The sequence below is a fragment of the Bos mutus genome, chromosome 7 (genome assembly GCF_027580195.1).
Source record: "Bos mutus isolate GX-2022 chromosome 7, NWIPB_WYAK_1.1, whole genome shotgun sequence".
In the NCBI taxonomy this organism is placed as follows: Eukaryota; Metazoa; Chordata; class Mammalia; order Artiodactyla; family Bovidae; genus Bos; species Bos mutus.
Window position 1 is genome coordinate 105,426,559 of NC_091623.1, and position 20,230 is coordinate 105,446,788.

At 48.4% G+C, this 20,230-nt stretch overlaps 1 protein-coding gene across 1 annotated transcript in view; it reads left to right on the forward strand.

Annotated features, from left to right (window-relative positions):
* Window positions 1-19,657, forward strand: part of GALNT10 (polypeptide N-acetylgalactosaminyltransferase 10) — a 229,646-nt gene extending 209,989 nt beyond the window's left edge. Inside the window, exons 8-12 of the mRNA XM_070374662.1 lie at window positions 1,169-1,276; window positions 6,892-7,113; window positions 10,184-10,300; window positions 14,958-15,107; window positions 15,635-19,657. Coding sequence (XP_070230763.1) covers window positions 1,169-1,276; window positions 6,892-7,113; window positions 10,184-10,300; window positions 14,958-15,107; window positions 15,635-15,793 — 756 coding nt within the window. The 3' untranslated portion in view covers window positions 15,794-19,657. The remainder of the gene's footprint in view (window positions 1-1,168; window positions 1,277-6,891; window positions 7,114-10,183; window positions 10,301-14,957; window positions 15,108-15,634) is intronic.
* Window positions 19,658-20,230: the final 573 nt, after the last annotated feature.

Genomic DNA, 20,230 nt, shown 5'->3' on the forward strand with positions numbered 1-20,230 from the left:
CCAACTCCCGGAGTTCACTCAGACTCACGTCCATCGAGTCAGTGATGCCATCCAGCCATCTCATCCTCTGTCGTCCCCTTCTCCTCCTGCTCCCAATCCCTCCCAGCATCAGAGTCTTTTCCAAGGAGTCAACTCTTTGCATGAGGTGGCCCAAGTACTGGAGTTTCAGCTTCAGCATCATTCCTTCCAAAGAAATCCCAGGGCTGATCTCCTTCAGAATGGACTGGTTGGATCTCCTTGCAGTCCAAGGGACTCTCAAGAGTCTTCTCCAACACCACAGTTCAAAAGCATCAATTCTTCAGCGCTCAGCCTTCTTCACAGTCCAACTCTCACATCCATACATCACCACAGGAAAAACCATAGCCTTGACTAGATGGACCTTTGTTGGCAAAGTAATGTCTCTGCTTTTGAATATGCTATCTAGGTTGGTCATAACTTTCCTTCCAAGGAGTAAGCATCTTTTAATTTCACGGCGGAGTTTACTTAAACTCATGTCCATTGAGTCAGTGATACCATCCAGCCATCTCATCCTCTGTCGTCCTCTTCTTCTGCCTTCAGTCTTTCCCAACATCAGGGTCTTTTCCAGTGAGTCAGTTCTTCACATCAGGTGGCCCAAGTATTGGAGTTTCAGCTTCAGCATCAGTCCTTCCAATGAATACTCAGGATTTCCTTTAGGATGGACTGGTTGGATCTCCTTGCAGTCCAAGGGACTCTCAAGAGCCTTCTCCAACACCACGGTTCAAAAGCATCAATTCTTCGGCTTTCAGCTTTCTTCAGAGTCAGCTCAAATTGGGTTTAAATTTCTGGCTCTACCATATACTAACCCTGTGACCTCAGAGAGGTTTCTTAGCTTCTCTGAGTCTCAGTTTCTTAATCGGTAAAATGGAGCTCCATTACTACCTAATGTTACGTGTTTTCTGATGAGGCTTTAATGAAGCTGTGCATGTGAAGCTCACAGCAGAGTGTTTGGCCTGGAGTCAGCACTCGATGCCCTGAGCTGTTTTTGCTCTTGTCATCACTGTGTTTTCCTACATCCCTGGTTTTGTGAATGGGGGCTTTAGTACACAATCCAAGCTGATGCTTTCTAGGGATGCACGAAGGAATGCTGGCCTTTGAGGAGGCTGTGAACTGGGGGCAGAAATATCACCTCTCACTTCTCATCCCGCAGGTGTGGATGTGTGGAGGTCGCATGGAGGACATTCCCTGCTCCAGGGTGGGCCATATCTACAGGAAGTACGTGCCCTACAAGGTGCCTGCTGGAGTCAGCCTGGCCCGGGTAAGCTGGTAGCTTCCCTAGGGGGTGAGAGGTTGGCCTGTGACCATCAGCAGATCAGAGGCGCCCCATGCCCTAGGCCTAGTGGTCCCCAGTGCTTGCTACATGTGCGGATGTGCGCCGTCCCCACCCTCCAGGGAATTTCCTCACGGTCCAGCGGTTGAGACGCCAAGCTTTCACTGCTAAGGGCATAGCTTCAAGCCCTGGTTGGGTAACTAAAATCTCACAAGCTGCACAGCACAGCCAAAATAAATAAATAAGTGAAAAAAATTTAAAAACTTACTTAAAGCCCTGCTTAATCACTTATTAGCTCTGTAACCTTGAGAGGCTTGCTCTTAGGCTCTATTTACTCCTCTGCTTCAAGGAAGCTCATTTTTTCCAACTCTTAGCATGGCCAGAAGAATTAAGGAGATAATTCAGTTTCCCAAAGTGTGACCAGGGAGGTGATTTTAGGTGGTAGACATAGGAACATTTTTATTTCCATGTGTTTAAATTATTGTGGATTAGTGTAGGAAATTCATGATTTCACAGACATTGTGACTTAGGATAAAGCTAAAGTTGGTGCCAAGTTAGACTAGGGGTGATTTAAAGAAACATGTTAGATAAAATTTAATATAGGTAGAGTGGCATGTTTGAGAAAGACAGATGGCACTTAGAGGTTCTCAGGTGGTGCTAGTGATAAAGAACCCACCTGCCAATGCGGAAGACATAAGAGACATGGGTTCAATCCCCAGGTTGGGGAGATCCCCTGGAGGAGGGCATGGCAACACATTCCAGTATTCTTGCCTGGCGAATCCCCATGGACAGAGGAGCCTGGTGGGCCACAGTTCATAAGGTCACAAAGAGTCAGACACCACTGAAGCAACTGAGCACGCACATGCATGAGATGGTATTTAAAAGGTCTGGGCACAGTGGTGGTTAATAAATGTTAGTGTCCTCTCCTCATCCCCTCTCCATTTTCATGCCAAAAATTCTATGTTAAACTGTTTTATTGCCTTAAAATGGTTTATATCAATCATCACTCTAATTAGTGGCCATTATCTACAAATGGAAATAGCCAGAAATTTTTATTTGTTTTGTATTATTAATATTTCACTAAGCCATAATAATAAATTTTAAAATATTAAGAGTCTTGAAAAAATCAAGATGACTGCAAAAGAATAATGAAAGTTGAGAGGGGGGAGCGGATCTCGGAGGGTAAAGAGCGCCAGGAGGTTTGGGGAATCTGGAATGGTCACAGTATATCTTTGCCTCTTGGAGACCCCCACCCTAATCCTGAAGATCCCTCCTAACAGAGCCCTGCCTTGCCAGCCTGTTTGGCTTCAGTCCACACAGCCTCCTGCCCAGGCCACTGCCTCTCCCTCCCTTGTCACCTGACAATCTGCGATGTGCAGAATTGCAGCCCAGGTCAAAAAAACCCTTGTTCTGCAACTTACAACGAAGACCAAGACCGTCAGAGGGGCAGTAGTCTTCCGGGATGCTGGGCCCGGCCACTATAAGGACCAATGTCGACGGAAAAGAGAGCCAGCAGTGCCCTCTAGTGGTCGAAGATTCCAACGACAACCACACCAGCTATCCCTGCTTGGGACAGCCTGGTCCCATGCAGGTGTGAGTTCTAGTTCTGCAGGAGAGGCAGAAATCACGTTTCCTCTGAAATACTGTTGGCAATTCCAGAAGAAGGTGCCAGGCAGAAAGACCCCAGAGTCTCTCAGTAAGCCCAAGACTGCGACCCTTCCAGCTCCTGGGGACTGTGGGACCATTGAGACACCTCAGACCCCCGAGAAGGACCACTCCCAAACTATCCTTTCCCTGACCAGAGCTGTCATGCCAATATGACTCACCTGGGAAAGACACACCATCACTCCCTGTGTTATGACCCATGGATGAACAAAAACTTCCTGTGAGCCAGGCCTTGTTCAAAGTTGGCATCTTACATATTTACCTCGCTTAGTTCTCACTTGTTTTTAATCCTCGTTTTAGAGATGAGGACAGTGAAATGTAAAGACACAAAGTAACTCGAGCCAGAATTCAAACCCACTTAGGTCTGACTGGTGCCTGACACAGAGTGATTATCATTTAAATAGTGACTGCTATTGTTATTACCCGGAGAAGGCAATGGCACCCCACTCCAGTACTCTTGCCTGGAAAATCACATGGATGGAGGAGTCTGGTAGGCTGCAGTCCATGGGGTCGCTAAGAGTTGGACACGACTGAGCGACTTCCCTTTCACTTTTCACTTTCATGCCTTGGAGAAGGAAATGGCAACCCACTCCAGTGTTCTTGCCTGGAGAATCCCAGGGACAGGGGAGCCTGGTGGGCTTCCCGTCTATGGGGTCGCACAGAGTCGGACACAACTGAAGCGACTTAGCAGTAGCATTGTTATTACCAGTATGTGTTGGCATCAGTATTAACAAGGCTGGGAAGTTGATTTCAATGTCATATCTGAATTCTGTGTTTTAACAATCTGCGTGGTGCTGATGTAAGCTGGCAGGACCAAAGGTGCCTCAGTCAAGGTCTCCTAACTTTTTATCACAGTATCTAACTATTTTTGCTTAGTTCCAGATCATAATTTACATGTTTTCTCAGTGTTTTATCAACCAGGTCCTTCTAGAGCATTATCTTCTAGAACATCATATTGATAGATTTGAGAAGAGATATTCTGAAAGCCCCAAGACAGCCAGATAAAGAGGAAAACCAAAAATCTTACTAAAGGTGTACAGATTCGGAAGGACAAAGAGTCAGGCAGCAGTAGAGCAGCAATTCAGGGAGAATGAAGTGGCCACCAGCTTGCCTACCTCAAGAACCAGTAACCAGTCAGTTTGTTCACTAAATTTGCTAAGATCCTTCTCACCTATGCCTCTGGCCAAGGGGTCTTTGGGAAGGCAGTAACAGAAACCCATTCAAGCCCAATGAAGCAAAAGTTGACTTTTGTTTAGAGACTTATTCCAAGATTCTGGGGCAAAGCTCTGTGATCCAAGCATAAGAAAAGCAAGTGGAGCCTCAGATAGGACTGGAACCCAGAACTAGAAAGGTGTTGTTCAGTCACTAACTCATGTCCGACTCTGCAACCCCATGGACTGTAGCCCGCCAGGCTCCTCTGTCTATGGGATTTCCCAGGCAAGAATATTGGAGTGGGTTGCCATTGCCTTCTCCAAGAGATTTTCCCGACAAGGGATCAAAGGAAGGTGCTCAATCCCTAGGCTGGGAAGATCCCCTGGAGAAGGGAACAGCTACCCACTCCAGTATTCTGGCCTGGAGAATTCCATGGACTACCCTCCATGGGGTCACAAAGAGTCGGACACGACTGAGCAACTTTCACTTTAGCCCACTAAAATCTCAGAGTCTTTTTCATGACTCTAGCAAGGGGAGAAGTAATAGACATAAATGTAAAGGTCCTTACTTTAGTCCAGTAACTGTACCAAAGCTCAAGATCTGGGAGAAATGACTTACTAAAGCCATCTGGAAAATATAATACTCATTAAAATAGTAATTTAAATATCAGTTAAAATTAGAATATTATTTTATTTGATCCTTTAAAAAGAACACTGGTGAATTTCAGCACCTTTCCTTGGTCAGTTTAGCCATCCTTACCTGTGGTTGGAGAGGAAACCATGATCGTCCCTCATCATCTCTGTGGCTTCAGATAACCAGTGAGCCAGAGGACCTGGGTGGAAGACCAGGAAAAGGAGAGTGTTCACATGTGCTGGCCCCTTTAGGCCTTCAGCTTCCTCTCAACATGGTTGCTTTTTATTGTTGTTATTTTGGGGGTTTTTTTTTAGCAGAAGGTGGGGGGACTGCACTGCATGGCTTGTGGGATCTTAGTTCCCCAACCAAGGATTGAACATGGGCCCTCAGGAGTGAGAGTGTGGAGTCCTAACCACCAAACTGCCAGGGAACTCCCAGGGCAGTTTTAAATTAAACCCAGCCCCTGCCGTGCAAGGGCCTGGCAGGGATAATAGTGTTTCTGGATTGCTGACCCACTGTCAACCTCTTCAGCACTCAAAAAAAAAATGAGGCAGCAGCAAGAACTTTTGTAGTTTCCTACTCCCAGACTCAGAGCCAGCAAAAGTGAGGAGTTTCAGCTTCAATACCAGGGCTTCCCTTCTCCTTACTCAGCAGTCAGCAAAGTATTTTTGTGTGACCTATGAGGTAAGAATAGTTTTTACATTTTTAAATAGCTTAGGGGGAAAAAATCAAAATAATAATAATATTTTGTGACACGTGAAAAATCAAATTTTAGAGTCCATAAAGTTTGATCGGAACACAACCACACCCATTCATTTATGCAGTGTCTAGGGCTGCTTTATAGCAACATCAGAGCTGAGACCACATGGTCTGCAATGCCTAAAATGTTTACTCTCTGGCCCTTTACAGAAAATATTTGCCAACTGCAGCCTTACCTTCTGCTTCTAGGGCAGTCACTTACACTGAAGTGTGTGTGACTGATGTGCTAACTCACTTTTATTCTTCAGGAGGAAATCTGGATTACAGAAGGGGAAAAATGATATGATAAACCCTAGAGAATAAAATGGGAGGGGAGCGGTATCCTGGCAACAGCCTGGGGTTGGAGGAAGATGTTTAAGAGCAGGGAAGTTCCCCTGAACTCTGATGTTTTGCTCTTCCAAGCTAAGTAAGAGGTTGTCAGCAGGTGGAATCTACACTGCGGGGGTAGTGAGAGATTTTCATCACAGTTACACAGAAGAATTCACTTTTCCTTTCTCTTCCAGTCTACTCATAAACAGGATATTTCCTCACCTCTTGCTGCTCTGACTTGCGAGTAATATGGTTGTCATTCTTTTTATTATCTTTGTGCCTCGTAATAACGTGGCAGCAACCTTAACACCTCAAAGGATTGTTAAAAATGCTAGCTGCTGAGGGAATTTTACCTCCTGGTTGCAAGTTGTAATTCGTTTTTACCAACCAACTTGGGCACTCTTAGTTGAATGTGACAAAAACCCAACTCAAATTGGGTTAAGCAGAAAGCCAAGTTACTGACCCATGTAAATGGAAAGCTCTGTCCTAGTTGTGGCTTCAGACAAGGCTGGATTCTGGAACTAAAAGAATAATGTGTTCCTGGCTCTAACCCTCAGCTCTGCCTCATTCTGGGATGACCTAACCTTGGACGGGGTTTTCAAATGGCCCAACACCTCTCCCTGGCATCTTACCCATCGGATCTTACCCAGCAATTCTTCCAGGACTAACGCCTCTTGATTCTGATTGGCTAGACCGAGGTCACATGCTCATTCCTGACCAATCCCTATGTCCCCACTATCTATATTCCCATTGGCCAGGCTGGGTCACATGGCTTTCCTTCGGTCATCTAAAATAAAAGGCAGGGGTGGGTCCCCAAATTCAGTGGGAGGCAATCTCCAGGAAGGAAGGGGCACAAGATGGTCAAGAAAACCAGCAGCTGTGTATTTACTCAACCGTAAGCTATAGAGCCCTTAAAATGTTGATTTAAAAAATGGAAATACTGAAGGTTTAAAAACAGTCCGGCTACAGTCCTTAATAGAACATAAAATAAGAAAGGTTGACCTCAACCTCACAGACCCTTTGCACCCCCTGCCCTCCTTGACCCTACGGAGAGCCTGACCCTTGCACCTGCCGGTCTCCTTCAGAACCTGAAGCGAGTGGCGGAGGTGTGGATGGACGAGTACGCAGAGCACATCTACCAGCGCCGTCCAGAGTACCGCCACCTCTCCGCTGGGGACGTGACTGCCCAGAAAAAGCTCCGTAGCTCCCTGAACTGCAAGAGTTTCAAGTGGTTTATGACCAAGATCGCCTGGGATCTGCCCCAATTCTACCCACCCGTGGAGCCCCCGGCCGCAGCCTGGGGTGAGGTGAGTGTGAAGGCTAGGGCCCGCCACATAAATAGGTCTCAAGTCAAAATGCACGTGCAGGGTCCACAATTTAGAGAAAAAGTGGTGGTAACACAACACTGTAAATCAACTACATTTTAATAAAAATTAATAATAATAAATAAAAAGCTTAGCATCATCTAGAAAGTGCCAGTAGAGGTATAACATATAAAACTTTCTCCTTTCCTTCGCTGGTCTCTCTTAGCCTTGGGGTGGTGGTTTTTGTTTGTTCACTATTTAATGTTACAAGTAGAAAAAAATTAAAACTTTAAATTATTAGCATGAATTTTACTATTCATCTTTATGTTCTGCTGTGCCAGTTTTAAAGGCAAAGAGAACATTCAATTTGTGCACAACTGGTGAAATTTCACAATCCATGTTTCAGACCTCACCCATGCATATGTATTTCTTACCAGAGCTGTAGAAACACAGCACAGAACTAACTCAGCTGTATTTATTTCACTTCTTGATAACGTACACATCCTATCAACATCTTACTGATGAGTGAGAAAGAGCTGAAGGAAAAGGAACTCTAGGTTGCCCCCTCCTTCCCCTTGTTTCTGTGCTATTTGCTGCTGAAGTAGTTGGGTCATCCAGGGAATTAACGCAAGAAAGAAAGGACATAGACTTCCCTGGGGGTCCAGTGGTTAAGAATCTGCCTGCCAGTGGTGGGGACTCGGTTTTGATCCCTGGTCTGGGAAGGTTCCACAATTGCAGGGCAACTAAGACCCCGTGACCCAACTACTGCAGCCCAGGCGCCCTAGAGCCTGTGCTCGGCAACAAGAGAAGCCGGCACAGCGAGAGGCCTGCACACCGCAGCGAAGACCCAGTGCAGCCGGAACGAAAGGACACGATAGGGTTTCCCAGTCCCTCCTGTGTCTCGGACACGTTCCTTTGTGAAGCTGAAGCCGGTTCTGGTTGGAAAGGAGGGTGTAGCCTCTGGGACAGGCCAGCACCCCCGCTTAGTCACAGCTGTGACACCCTCAGCCCCTACTCGCTTTGAGTGTTGCTGAGTTCCCATGCCTGTGGGGGACCCAGGGACTCTGTGCTGCAGGGACTCAGAGGTGCTGTGTGTGAGCTCGGCAGAGAGGAACAGCAGGTGCTCGTGGAGTCCGTGTCACGTCTGCCCGTGTGCATGCTCTGTTATCCCATGAGGTTTCACTTACAGGTCCAAAGGTAAAATAGTAGGACTTTAAGACAGTGACAGCAGAGCTTTAAACCAAACATGGACTCTGAGTAAGGAGCCCTGTCCCGCTGCCCTTCTCACACACCCAAGAAGCTGGTCCCGCTGGAGGAGGCAGATAGTCCATCACCACATCTTGGCTCCTGGGTCTCTGGCTGAGAGTACTACTCAGAGATGGGTATAAGGGGATTGTGGAGGGGGAACATACATGTTGGGGCTCCTTCTCTTGTAAGTGACAGAGTCCATTCTAAGGTGGAAAGGGGGTGATTGATTCTCATAGAAATCTTGGGTAGCTGTGGCTTCAACTGTGAACACCTGGATCCAGGGGGTTCAAATAACGTCAGTCTCTTTTTGTCCTACTTAACTGTGCTTCCTTGTGTGTTGTCCTCATGCCGAAAGTAGCAAGATAGCTCCCGGAAACCTCAGGCTGAGAGAGCCCCAGCTTGGCCAACCTAGCAGGAAGTAAACACCTCTTTCCCAGTAGAGTCAGCAAAGGTCCAGGATTGAAGTCTTACTCCTGGATCCGCATGAATCACTGTGGCCTTTGGAGAAAGAGGGGACAAGGGTGGGGTGGATGTTCTGGCCACGGGATGGGCCACAGCACCCAGGAGAGAAGTGTGTTGGGCTGCAGACACACTAGGTGTCACTTGTTCAGCCAATTAGAGGGACCTTTCCCCGCTAAGCCCTCTGCCTGGCCCCGCCTGACACCAGCGCGAGTTTTTTAGATGAGGTGCCTCTTGATTTCCCTTGTGAAGCTCCTCATTTCTTTGCCACCTCATTGGCTTTCTCCCCCATGTTAGTTCAGGTCCTCCAGGAAGCATGCACCAAGAGGGGATTAGGCCAGCAAGAGACTTACTGGGGCTTCGCCCGAGAGAAAGTGAGCAGGGAGGCGAGGAGAGGCGAGCAAGAGACTTACTGGGGCATTGCCAAGAGACGTGAGCAGGGAGGCGAGAGACCTGAGCAGGGAGGCGAGGAGAGCTGCCAGACCAGCGGGCTGCCCTCTGGAAAAGGAGAGGAAAGGGAGAGCAGCGGGGAGTGAGGCTTTGAGGAAGTCTGGCTATGTTAATGAGCAGTCTTCAGGCGAATCACCTGCCAGAGGAGTCTGCTTCCCCGGGGGATGGGCCTGCCTCTCTCGGGCCCTGCTGGAGGCAGCCCAGGGGAGCGTAGCCTCCCCCGACACAGTGCAGCTCACAGCAGCGGGGTGGTGAGACTGCCTGCAGCTGGACACTGGAGTGGGCCTTTCCCCTGCCCACCCCCACACACCCTCCGCCCCTGCATCACACGAGGAGCCATGTCTGTGAGGCTGGAGCTACACGATGTGACGCTGGCATCTAGCACAGTGGCCTGCCTGCCGTCCATGCTGGCTGACCAGCGCATGCTGAGGCCCCTGCACTCACAGGGCGTCCTCCCCTTCCTTACTGAGACTCTGTTCCTCTTTGAAGCCTCCCATTCACCTGCCCCAAGGCCCGAGAGCAAAGACCCTACACCTTTTCTAAAGTGGTCTTCAAGGTATAGCCTTTAAAGCACCTGGAATGAGGATAGAATTTGATTCCTGGACCTGCTGGGTCAAATTCTCTGGGAGAGGAGGCAGGAGTCCTCTTGTTCACACCCCCTCCCCTCCAGGACCCAGCCCCACCCCAGGACTCTACACCCTCTAATTCAAAGCAAGGTTGAGTGGAGCTGCTCTCTGTGTTCCCTTATTAACAGGTTCTGTCCTGCCCACCAGTCCAAGACGAACTTCATTAGGAGAATTCAGAGCTCAGCCCACTGACATCCTCTACCTTGCCTCCTTCCTCCCGCCCCAGCAGGGGCCCCACTGGATATCTCCAAGCACCTCACTGGTCCTCTCTTTGCTTCTTTCACATCCAGATCCGTAATGTGGGCACAGGGCTGTGCGCAGACACGAAGCACGGGGCCCTGGGCTCCCCACTGAGGCTGGAAAGCTGCATCCGGGGCCGCGGGGAGGCTGCCTGGAACAACATGCAGGTAGGGGCTGCTCCTCGGACTGGCCACCAGGTTCCCTGTGCTGACATAAGCCTGCAGTGCTCACGTGGTCAGGGCTGGCAGGGAGAGGCCCAGGCAATGATGAGTGACGGGTCAGCCCAAGGGACGTGTTTATAAGAGCCTACTGGGTACTTTGGAAAGAGGAATCCTGCACATCAGTCTGGACTGTTGGTTACAAGTGACAGATACTCGGCCCAAATGGCTGTCAACAGAGTTTCTGGCTCATGTCACTGAAGTCTAGATGATGTCATCAGGGTCTCTCCAGGGCCCCAGCTCTGCCTCCCTCTCTCTTGGCTTCATTCTTAGGCTGACTGTCTCCCCAAGTGGTGGCAGAGGTTACCACCAGCAGCTCTAGGCAGCCAGCCACCCGGTGAAAATGCATGTCCCTTCCAAGAGTTCCAGAAAAGCCCTGGGGCTCTCACATGCTGGGTTTCCTGAGCCAGCGATGATGGAGGTATGACACAGTCCTCTTAGTGACCTAGGTCATGGGCCCCTCCTGGGGCCTAGGGTATGGTCGTCCTCACTCAAAAGATAGGGTGACATAGGAGAGAGGGTTGGTCCCCAAGGGATCTCCCAAAGGGTATAATCCGAAGAGTGAGGCGTGCAAGCCCACCATGTAGGACATGCCTCTCGCAGGAAACTGCACAAGCTTCCCCTGGTCCCTCCCAGATTCACCTCATTGTTAAGTCACACGGCATCTGTTAAATCTTGGTTTGAAGACACGTGGTTTATAGTCTCCCTGCTGTGGATTTTCTGGCATTTGGAAAGTGAACACTGATGTAAGCCTATAAGGCAGGTCCTCTGTAAAAACAGAACTCTGGAGGGCTGCGCGGTGTACACACTGAGAATGCACAGCACCACCTCCTGGCGGGCATGGTGCCAGCCTCCGGAATGTGTGATGCCCTCCCACATCCTTTCTGGAAAACCATTCTTACTAGATAATGGCTGTCACTGACTAAGGGCTTCCCAGGTGGCGCTAGTGGTAAAGAATCTGCCTGCCAATCCAGGAGATGCAAGAGACTCAGGGTCAGGAAGATTCCCTGGAGGAGGGCATGACAACCCACTCCGGTATTCTTGCCTGGAGAATACCATGGACAGAGGAGCCTGACGGGACAGTCCAAGGAGTCGCAACAAGTCAGACACAACTGAGCAAGTATGCCCACATGTTCATCAGTTAATTCTTCTGAATTCTCCACAGCCTTGTATGGCTGCTCCTTGATCCTGGGGCTGCAAGAGAGACCAGGAGAAATACAGGGCCTGGATAGAACAGGCCTAGGCAGCTCAGCTTCAGAACAGCTCCCCTTGCGGTGGAGAGTCCACATGAAGACCGGATTCACTCAGACTAACTGCAAAATGTGCCTGGGGTGTGGGTGTGCCGGCCTCCACTGTGAGGCAGGGAGCATAGCAGCCCAGTTGCCCCACTGGGATCTGTGTCTCATGGAGCCCACAGCCATTCTGAGTGATGAGCTCTAGTGAGCCCGAAAAGGAAGAAATGCAAGTCTAAGCTACAGCTCCTGACCTGGAGGAGGCCTGGAAAGTCGATATTCAGGGAGCAGTAACTGGCTAACCCCACCACCACCGCCACTGCAATGCGCACCTCTGGCCAAGATGGAATAACAGGGACTGGGTTTACCCTTCTACTGAAAGCATCCAAAGAAATGGACAAAATATGTGAAACAACTGTTTTCAGGAGAGCCGATGTCAACCCTTGAAAGACAGTGACCCTTGGAAGACAGGGAGCCAACAGGCACGATGGTTGTCCTGGCTTCCTTCCTTGAGAGAGTTCCCAGTCCACAAGTCAGGGAGGGAGAAGCCCCGGGGAGCCAGGCACACGCCCTGAGTTGAGGAGGCAGCGCAGAGACTGCAGGAGGTCAAGGTGGCTAGAACTCACAAAATGGAATCCTGGAGGCTTGGAGAGAGCCGGACATGGATAATGTCTGGGATTTACAGAGGGCCCCCTGCATATTCAGCAGAGTACTGATGTATGTGAGGAAACTCCTGGGGCTGGAAAAAGAACCACCTGAGAGGATTCATATGGAAAAATGGATGGGACAGAATAGCCAAAAAAATTTTCAAAAGAAGTACAAAGTTAAAGGACTGATTTCAACATATATTGTTAAAGTGTCACTGATTAAAGCAGTGCCATATTGACATAAAGAGAATAGAGACTCCAAAAATAGATCCCTGCATATGTGGACAGCACGCTTAAAGACATTCAAGGGAAATTAATTCAGTGCAAAAGTATAATATTTTCAACAAATAGGGCATATCCATGTGCAAAAACATTTTTTTCAATAAATACATTATACTACATATAAAAATTAACTCAAAATGGGTCATTGACTTAAACATAAAACTGAAACCAAAATACTTTAGAAGAAAACACAGGCAAAAGTGTTTGACCTTGGTAACCCAAGCAATGATTTCTTGGATACAACACCAAAAGAGAATTAATGAAACAAAAAAATTGATAGATTGGACTTCTTCAAAATGAGAAAATTCTGTTCTTAACAAACACCATTGAGAAAATAGGAAGACGAGCCACAGACTAAGAGAACGTGTTTACAAAGCATATATCTGATAACAACGTTAAATGTTTGTGAGTGAGTGAGAGTCACTCAGTCATGTCTGACTCTTTGCGAACCCATGGACTATACAGTCCATGGAATTCTCTAGGCCAGAATACTGGAGTAGGTAGCCAATCCCTTCTCCAGGAGATCTTCCCAACTGAGGGTTAGAACCCAGGTCTCCCACATTGCAGGCTTCTTTACCAATTGAGCCACCAGGGAAATGTTTAGAGTATAAAATTTCTCAAAACTCAGTAAGAAAATAAGCAATGCAATTTAAAAATGGGCAAAAGATGTGTAGAGATTTTAGTGAAGAAGTTGTATTGGTCAGCAAAGAAGCAAATCAAAAATGCTTAACTTCATAGTTATTAGATAAATGGAAATTAAAATTATAACCTATTAGAAAGACCAACCATACCATGGGTTGGCAAGGATGTAGATGAATTGGAACCATACACTGGTACAACCACTTTGGAAAACAGTTGGGCAGTTTCTTGGAAAGTTACACATGGATGTATCTTATGATCCAGCCATCCCTCTTCAAGGGGTTCATCCAAGAGAGAAGAAATTATGTCCATGTCCATACAATGGCTTGTACACACGTGTTCATAGCAGCTCTAAGACTCTTGAGAATCCCTTGGACTGCAAGGAGATCCAACCAGTCCATCCTAAAGGAGATCAGTCCGAGTGTTCATTGGAAGGACTGATGTTGAAGCTGAAACTCCAATACTTTGGCTGCCTGATTCGAAGAGCTGACTCCTTTGAAAAGACCCTGATACTGGGAAAAATTGAAGGCAGGAGGAGAAGGGGACGACAGAGGATGAGATGGTTGGATGGCATCACTGACTCAATGGACATGAGTTTGGGTAGACTCCAGGAGTTGGTGATGGACAGGGAGGCCTGGCGTGCTGTGATCCATGGGGTCGCCAAGAGTCGGACATGACTGAACTGAACTATTTGAAAACACCAAAACTAGAAACAACCCACATGTTCAGCAACAGGTATATCAAGTACCATGCAGTGAATAGCTCGGCAATAAGAAGGAATGAACTGTTGATAAATGCTGTTGTTATAACGTGATTAAATCTCAACAGAATTGTGTTGAGTGAAAGAAATAAAAAAAAAAGGATCCGTACTGTCTGATTCTTTTTATATAAAATTCTAGAAATTGTGAGTGCCTCTTTCTTAAAAAACAAAGGAGTTTCCTAGGGGCATGGGGAGGGATAGAAGGAAAAGATCACAGAAGGCAGGAGGGTACCTTTGGGGTGATGGATATGTTCACTGCCTTGATGACAGTGATGATGGTGGTGGTTACACAGGTATAAGCTATGTCAAAATATCTCACGCTGTGCACTTAAAATGTGTGCAGTTTATTGCACGCCAATCATTCAGTAAAGCTCCTGGGGAAAAAAAGTTTATCAGCCTATATAATATGTGAACCTGATTTGGATCTTAATTCATACAGACTGACTCTGAAAAGAAATGTGTAAGGCAATCTGAAAACATATGAACTTGAATGAACTTGAGCTGTTTGATGACACTGAGAACCTTGTGGTAGCTTTTCACTATTATCAGGGCACTTACTGAAGTCATGACACCTGACATGGTAAGATGTCCAGAATTTGCTTCAAAAGAATGTGGGGATGGGGGATATGGTGCAGGGGCAGCTCTAACAAGACTCGCTGTGATTTAGTAATCATTGAAGCTGGGTCATTGGGACAGGTGTCATCAATATAGTTTTTATATATAATATTTTTTATTTAGCCCTAAATATCAAAATTATCGTTTCAACATGTAATTGAAGGTATTTTTTGCCTTTAAATGCAGCTTTATTTTGGGGTGAGACTACCTTTTGCTTTAACCAATGAAAATCTAGCAGTTGTTACTTGCTATAAGTGTAAAATAGACACTGAATTTTGGAGACATGGTTTTAAAAAAAAAAGAGGATAAACACTTTTATATCAGTATACAGTTTTCTGAACCCCTGTGTTTAAAATTTCCTGTAATTGGAAAGAAAGAGACACCCCTAGCTTTGCTTTGCTGTCCATGTCATGGCATCCCTGTGCGTACAGGTGTTCACCTTCACCTGGAGAGAAGACATCCGGCCCGGAGACCCCCAGCACACCAAGAAGTTCTGCTTTGATGCCGTCTCGCACACCAGCCCCGTCACCCTCTACGACTGCCACAGCATGAAGGGCAACCAGCTGTGGAAGTACCGCAAAGTAAGACGGGGTGTGGAGCGGGATGGACAGGGGAGCCTGCTTTGTTTAAAAAAAAACAAAGTGCCTCCCCTCTTCTCTCCAGAGCCCCCTCCCTCATGCATTTGTTACACAAACCTCCCTGACTCTCCTGTCATCAAGAGAAATCAGAAATCCAGCTTTAGTATCTTTTTTTTAATTTTTCTATTATTTTTAATTTTTTTTTTAATTCAGCTTTAGAATCTTAAATGTTGGCAACTGAGTCTTTTTTTTTTTTAAACCACCTTGAGAGCAAATGAAATTTGACTGGAGATAGGCATGATTAGGGTCCCAGCCCAGAAGTGGCATACATCAGTTTTGTCCTCATCCCAGCGGGCACTGCTCAGGCACGTGGCAAGGCCAGCCTCAAGCGAGGTGGGCAGTGTCCACTGTGTGGTGGGGAGGAGAGCCAGGCAGGCCTGCGAGCCCCAGCCCCGTCCCCTCGCTGGTATCGCTGCTGCCTGGGCTCATTTCCCTGTCACGGCCCAGCTGACCACCTGCCTGTTCCACAGGACCAGACCCTATACCACCCCGTCAGCGGCAGTTGCGTGGACTGCAGTGAAAGTGACCACAGGATCTTCATGAACACCTGCAACCCCTCTTCTCCCACCCAGCAGTGGCTGTTTGAACACACCAACTCCACAGTCTTGGAAAAATTCAATAGCAACTGAGCCCTCATGTTCCTGCAGTGAGCCTGGCGGGGTCCCCTCCAGCACTCCCTGCAGCCTCCCTCTCCAGAGGAAGGCAGGGCTCCCAGGGCTCCCCCATTCTGTACAAGGTGCTGGCCAGCCAGGTCAAGGCAGAGGGGGCTCTTGAAGCTGGCCTGGGTGTCCGCCCAGCCCTGCAGGCCCCAAATGGTGGCGGCATGGAGAACAGACCCTACAAGAGGCCCCACTCCAGAGCAGAGCCCGCTGCACCCCTGGCGGCGGCATGGAAACCCAGGAGAGCCTTTTCACCCCATCACCACGTTCCCTTGAGCGGTACGTGGGAGGATTGCCAGGGTAGCCCTCGGCCACCCAAAACAGAGTCCTCCAAGCCTGCCTGACCTTCAGCTGGCTCGTCCATGATGGTCCTTTAGCGAGAGAGAGAGGCAAGTTGTGTCTGTAGGCGCCAACTTTAAGCAGCAGTGCCACACTCATCAGCAACAGAAGGGCAAGAGTCTCTCTCGGGGCCGTTGGTTTCAGCCTTTTCATTTTGGCCCCAGCTTGGGATAACTGCAGTTACTCCCCGGCATCTATTCTCTGTCATGACCCAAGGAGATGCAGTTAGAAGCCGTGCCTGGGGCCCTCCGAGTGTTCAGTACTGACCACCGGCCAACTGTCAGGCCTGGGGCGGAAGTGTGGTCCTCCTTGGCTACCGTGGACAGCCCAGGTGTCTCCCCTGGCTCTCGGGGTGCTCAAGATGCCCATATCAGTGCTCTCCAGGCTCAAGGACAGTCCGGCCACCAGCTCTTCAGGACTGGGTTTCAGATGGCCTTGAGTCTGTGGCGCAGGCATAGTAGAAGACCTCCAAACTAGAAATTCTGCTTGAATTTCCCCTATCAGCGCTTCCGTCTCTCTCTCTCCCTTCTTCTCCCTCCCTCGGGCAGCTGCTTGTCTCAACAGAAGAGCAGAGGTGTGACGTGCTGGCCTCACAAAGTCCGGAGGCCGCCAAGGTGGACCGCGGGCAGGTTGCCTAGCCCCGACTCATTGTGGTTCTGGTTCTCATATGGAATTCTAGAATTTTTAAAGAACTCTGTACTTGGGTCACAAACTAGAGTACCACATAGGATTCTGGTATTCTAGCATCCAATATGGATTTCTGGAATGCTGTGATTGAAGGAGCCAGTCAACTGTAAAACCTTCAAGGCAGCCCCTAGCCTAGAAACAATCTGTGAAGTCCAAGGTTGGTGGTGTTGGGGGACGGGTGGGGGAACCCAGGTCCACCCGCTCATACCAGGCACTGGGTGTGACACAGTCCTCAGCCCAGGCCGGAAGGTGTGCCACCCCCACCACGGCCACGGCTGCAATGAACACCCCAGCATCCCACAAGCAGATATGCAGTCCGCTCCATGATGCCCTCTGTGTTTACCTTTTGCTTTGTTAATTATGTGTCAGACTCCCAGAGGGCTTCCAAACTAATAGGAAGTGTTTCTCTAACCAGCCTGCCACCCACTGATTCAGAAATGGAAATCGCAGTCTACAGCCCGTTGCGCCCACCAGCTAGCCCAGGAAGTCTTTCAAATCGGTGTTCCAATTAGAGCCAAGCCTCTCGATTGTGTTATTTACCAGTGAAATAACTGAGACATAAATCTGGGAGCAGAGCCACGGATCTGCCTTTGAGATGCTGGCTGATCTCATCAGTTACCTGGGGAGGGAAGTGAACTCTCCCAGCCACCACCACCCCGATGAAGCGTGCAGCGGGCAAAGCATCGCCTCCACCTTCTGCCTCAGCACAGCTCCCACTCTGGCCACCTGTCTGCAGGAGAGGCAGCCCCATGCTTACAGAGCTTGCTTGTCCATCCCTGGTGTCTTTTCCCAGTGAGTGCTATACCTTTTAGCAGTGGCCCTCTTTAAGAAGGAGTCAAAAGATGCGGCCCCTTCCAGAATCCAGGAAAGCAAGAGTGTTGTACTTTGGGAGAATTGAGGTAGGATTCATCATCAGAAAGTAATGCAGCGTTATTAAAATGAAAACTGTGCCTTTTAAAAAGAAAAACATGCAAACGTACAGCCAATCCCTAAACTTGAATCATTTCCTAGTGCCTTGCTAGATGTAAAGGGGCAGGGTTGGGGGGGAGGGGGACGTTTTTGGTGATGTGTGCAATCCCTGTTGGATGAGTGTGTGTTTCCTAATGTCTGATTTCAAGCAGGAGGCATTGGGCCTAGAGCAGGATCTGAAACAGCAATGCCCCCCAAGGGCCAGAGGGCCAGGTGTTATTCCATTCAGTGAGAGTAACACCCTGAATTTAAAGGGCAGCTGGATGGCTCTTTTAATCCATGGCCAAGAAGGGTCTCAGCCACCCCTGGGAGAGGGGCCTGTTTGGAAGCCACGGCTGCAGCCCCCATCCCACCCCCAGCGATTAGCTTTGCAATAGGTCCCACTCCAGCAGGTGACGGTGTTCTCGGCAAGACCAGGGCGCAACGTGGAAAGCAGCAGCAGCGGCAAGCAGTCTTCATGTGTCCACTTTTCTGTCCTTTGGTTCTCCTTTTGAGGCTGGTTTTGCACCCTCAACAAAGGATGGGCAGATCCTCTGGCACTCTGACATTTGCAATTGCTGAACCCACATCTGTGGGTGCCCCGAGACTTGACATAGCCTGTAATCAGGGAAGGAGGGAGAGAAATCCATTAACAGACCAACCAATCGCCATTCACTGTTTTGTCTTCATTTTGGAAAGCTATATGTCTCAAGGATCCATGAGACTGTGGAGGTGCTGTCAGCCAGGTGATGGGTGAGAATGTGGACCCCTTCTCCTCTAAAGCCTTTCTTCTGAGCATAAGGTCACAAAACGGTGTGGCTACAAAGTATCACACCTGCGTGGCCCCAGCAGCCTTTCCAAAGGGGAACTACAGGAACATTTCAGAATGCAAAGAGCATCTTCCCAGTAGGTTCAAGGCCATGGAGGAGATGCTAAGTGTGCGGGCATGTGTGAGCAAAGCCATTCCACCTTGTGCTTCCAGCTGGAGCTTTCAACTTTTAAAACCATCCAGGAGCTATCAGTTCCCCATTTTTGGAAGAAATAACTCAGAGTCAGAAGGGAGTACATCCACAGAAGAGATCTGATGGGGGATGCAACCTCAGGACCTAGGGAGAAAGAATGATTCTTTTTGGAGATGTAGAATATGGATTCCCAAAGTCCACATTATATTCACCACCTGTCGAATTTCTCTTTCTCTTTAAGAAATAGGTGATGTCATTGAAGATGGCTCCATATTTTTGTGTATGCATCTCTATATTTGTAATCTCTGAAGTTTCAAAGGAGCGGCAAAGCACTTTACAGAAGTAACTGAGAAATCCGGACACCTTGCTTCAGAGATCCCTTGTTTGCACAGATTGGGTGATCTCTGTCATTCTTAGGAGGCAATGCAACTTTGATTAAGTTTTCTGACGATTTCTAAGTATGAGAGAAGGGCAAGGAGTGGGTCCTGTCCTGGAATTCTTTTCTGCTTTCAACTGATGCTTTTTTTGAAAATTCGAGTAATACTTTAGTTCTAACTGGATCTTGTGCCAAAGCCCACTGTCACCTCTGGGGTGGGAGTTGCACCTACATTCCAAGCGACAAGGTCCTTTTTTAACATTTGCTCCCAAAATGGCTTTGATTCAGATGTGCCGGCCCACAGGGCTGGGTTCCTGCTGTGTTTCAGACTTGAAGGAGGATCCCAGAGGGATTACACACAGGGAATATCTGAGAGGTCAGATGTGGGATTCCATAGAGAAAGCTTGAGACCGCCAGCCTCTCATCTCCTGCCTGGAAAAGTGAGCCTTTGTGAAGACCTGACTTACCATGTACAACTGTGATTGTGACTGTTGTTGAGTAAACCTCCAGACTTTTCTCTAACGTGGTCTCTGGCTAATTCCTTGTCTGCGCCTTTCTCCAGTCCTTTGCTCCCTGTGTATTCATTGAGCACCCACCCACTCAGTGCCTCCGCTGGGTCCTGGATAAATTCCCTACAGCCATCATTCTAAGGAGGAAGGTGGACCGCAGACAGCTCACCACGATGATTTCAGGTGTGAATAGGGCCGTGGAGGTTATAAAACAAGGTATTCTAGAGACTGGGGTGGGGATCAACATGAAGCAGGGTAGTCAGGGAATGCCTCTATGAGAGCTGAATGACAAGAAGAAGGGAGTATGAGCCAAAAGGCAGTTTCAGATCAGATTAGATCAGTCGCTCAGTCGTGTCCGACTCTTTGCGACCCTATGAATCACAGCACGCCAGGCCTCCCTGTCCATCACCAGCTCTCAGAGTTCACTCACACTCACGTCCATCGAGTCAGTGATGCCATCCAGCCATCTCATCCTCTGTCGTCCCCTTCTCCTCTTGCCCCCAATCCCTCCCAGCATCAGAGTCTTTTCCAATGACTCAACTCTTCGCATGAGGTGGCCAAAGTACTGGAGTTTCAGCTTTAGCAT